Source organism: Verticillium alfalfae, genomic scaffold, assembly GCF_000150825.1.
Source record: "Verticillium alfalfae VaMs.102 supercont1.8 genomic scaffold, whole genome shotgun sequence".
Lineage (NCBI taxonomy): Eukaryota > Fungi > Ascomycota > Sordariomycetes > Glomerellales > Plectosphaerellaceae > Verticillium > Verticillium alfalfae.
In genome coordinates this window covers 1,221,035-1,224,012 of record NW_003315031.1, presented here as the reverse complement: position 1 = coordinate 1,224,012, position 2,978 = coordinate 1,221,035, and the positions used below count along the sequence as shown (strand labels likewise).

The 2,978-nt window shown below is 55.2% G+C and overlaps 1 protein-coding gene across 1 annotated transcript; it reads right to left on the bottom strand.

Annotated features, from left to right (window-relative positions):
• Positions 1–2,537: 2,537 nt before the first annotated feature.
• VDBG_06794 (predicted protein) lies at positions 2,538–2,968 on the bottom strand (the record flags this gene model as incomplete). The annotated part of the gene is made up of 2 exons (XM_003003186.1): positions 2,538–2,723; positions 2,840–2,968. The coding sequence occupies 2 exons, from the start codon at positions 2,966–2,968 to the stop codon at positions 2,538–2,540; spliced, it is 315 nt and encodes a 104-aa protein (XP_003003232.1).
• Between the last annotated feature and the right edge of the window lie 10 nt (positions 2,969–2,978).

Here is a 2,978-nt window from a genome sequence, read left to right as displayed (position 1 = left end):
TTCGCACAGGAGCTGGAGTGGGCAACGGCGCCGACGCACAAGTGGCAGTTGGCAGCGGGTTCGTCACTGCCACTGGTGGCCGCTGTGGCTTCGTTGGTAGTGGGTCTTCCGATCATCTTCGGGGTGGGTAAGAGCACATGGTGTCCAGTGTTGATTCCTTCTTTGCTCAACCCCCACTCAGTCAGTGCCTTCCGGGTACGAGCCACGGAGCCTTGACGCCTCGAGTCTCCCGGGAAGGAAGGGCAGCCGTAGTTCAGACAGCCCCATTCTCCACTCCCCGCTGCTGTACTGCTCAGGGTACGGTAGTCGGCATGGACATCCCCCAACCCGAGCGACGGGGAGGAAGATGCATCAATGGGCAGCAAGCCCCATCCCCGACATGATCAAGAAGGCATTGATAGCTGCAACGTTCGTTCGCTCCCCCTTCGTACACCTTGGCCAATGATCAATCGAATTGTCAGCCTGCAGGATCAGTGAACACTCGACCCTCTTCGCCTCGTTCTCAGGGTTACCGCAACGAACCGGGCGCTGGCGCAGGAAGCAAATATGCCGACATGGAGGCCATATGTCCGTCCGGGTAAGGGGAAGGGTATGGGACGGGTACGAGATGCGCGATCTGCCAACCTGTCTTGTGCAGCGACGCTGACATTCCAATGCGAGAAACAAGAAACAGGAAACCCCCCTTCTACTCCCCTCCTCACTCCCTCGACGACGCCCTCCCTGCATATGCGTCATGTCCTGGACTCGCCCACCGTTTTCCGATCTCATTTCTGATCGTGACAGGTCAGGATTCTGTTCCAACTAAATGTCTCGTCGCATGCAGCTGGAAACGTTGCACCACTCAAGCAGACGCTGGTCTCGATCGATGCGCTACCCAGCGACCCGGTTCTCAGCTTCGGCCCCTCTTCCCTCTACCACCCCTTCAAGCCTATCCTTGGCGATCCGCCTGGAGAGTCATTAGTATCGCGTTAGCCAGTGTCTGTCCTGACCAATACTCGATCAAGACTCAAAGTAGTCTTTTGATCTCACAACCCCCTTGAATACTTGCGCGTGCTGCGCTTGTTGGCAATATTCCGTCAGTGGCGGCAACCCGATTGCCTGGCTTCAGCTTGCCTCACCACAATGGAAAAGCCTGCTTTCCACACAACGCCACATTTCGGGACTCTAGAGAGTGACCAAGGTGACCCAACTATCACTAATCAGACATCAGTGCTACTCCATCTCGCAATGCGCTGTGGACGGTCCGGTTTTATTACCCACGCCGCGCTGCACACGCCCGGTTTGGTGCGCCAGCGCCGAATGCCTTCCCTGGATCGCTTCGAGACCACGCAGCTTAAGAGAGGTCCCGCGACGGGATGCGCAAGCGTTAAACGAGGCTTATATGCGACTCGGGATATTCCATAAGGGAGGTGCCTGAACCCAGCTCGCTTCGACCCAGTCTTGACTGCTTGCCCTGGTTCCCTTTTTCTGCCCATGAAATTCGCTTAGTCGACAGGAGATTTCTTTTCGGATCCTGCCACCACTCAACGAATCGTCGCTGGTCTAAGCCCGGCTTTACAGACACGTTGGTGTGCTGATGCATACATAAATCCGAAGCTAGTGGTACCATGTCTGAGCCACAGCTCAAATGTCAGTGACAGGTCGGCACCCAGAACTGGTGCGCGGCACATTCGTCACTGACCGGCCAAGTGCGCAGATTTGACATTCCTGACAGGTTCGACGGTGTCCACATGTGCAAGCTTGCATTGACATCGGACACTGATTTCTGGGACGTCCGGCAGCCTTGGGCGGCCATGGACCCCCGGACTGTAACTGTCAAACCTATCGGCGGGTCTGATCAGCCACTCGACGGTCCAAACCCACCCAGGCGCAAGACACCAAGCTTTCACTGTTTCAGACCTATGATCCCTACGGTTGCAAGTATCCAGCACAGTACTATTTGCTGTCTGTTGTGGATTCTCCCGGGGGATCGCCACGTCATTTCTCGTCAAGTCTATGGTGAATTGCTCGAGACGCTGACTTATGATCTTTCAAGCATATCATATACACGCATACCTCAAGCACAACAATCTGGTCGTTTCGCGAAGGCTTGCTGTTGATCATGTTTGTCTGCAGCCCTGCCGCCGATCAAGTCACCCCATGTGCATGACGAGTTTACTCAAACTAAGACCAGGCTGCTGATGCTCGTGAGGCTCATGTCCGTCCCGGCCATGGAACAACGCATGGGTTGATCCGTCATTGAGACGCAGGAGAATTGCACATGTTGTCCAGGTATGCGAAAGACGAAATGCCAGATCGGTGGACGAGTCAGCCGCGACAAGGGCCTGGGCAATGTTTCTACCTCGCAAGAGTAACTAAAGTAGGAAATGATCACACGGCCACGGCTTCTGTTTTTGGAACCCCAGCGACGGGGCGGCAGAGCCCGCCAGCCCTCTAATTGGAAATTTCCACAGGACACTATGCCTGGATTTGGGTGCTGACAGGGATTAGCCCCTGGCGTTTTAGAGTGTTCGCTCCCCGGCGATCATCCGCCACCTTCAGGGCAAAGACCACGAGTTCTCAGAGGCCCGTTCCCACTTGTCAAGTTTAGCTGGCCTGATGAGGATCAACCGTCGGACGATGATGGGTCCGAGACCAGTGCAATTGAGGTCGGTGATTGAAGCAGGTAACCACGTAATACCAGGTGTTGTTGAAGCCTCGAGGCTGAACCCGTCCTGCAGACACTGTAGCCTGGATATATGCCAAAGCTTTGTTTGTGCTGACCCGGACGCGGCATTTGCGCCGGCCATGGATCTCAGCTCAACCCATCTTGGTTCTGAGTGTCACAGCCCTAGCTCACTGACAATATCACCTCCACCGCCATGGTTGTCTTTGAAAGATCAACCAACACTCGTCTCCCAGCGGCCTCCATATCAACAGTCCTCGTGTTCCAGTCGCCAATGAAATCTTGCAAATGATCCTGGGACATCTGAGCACGA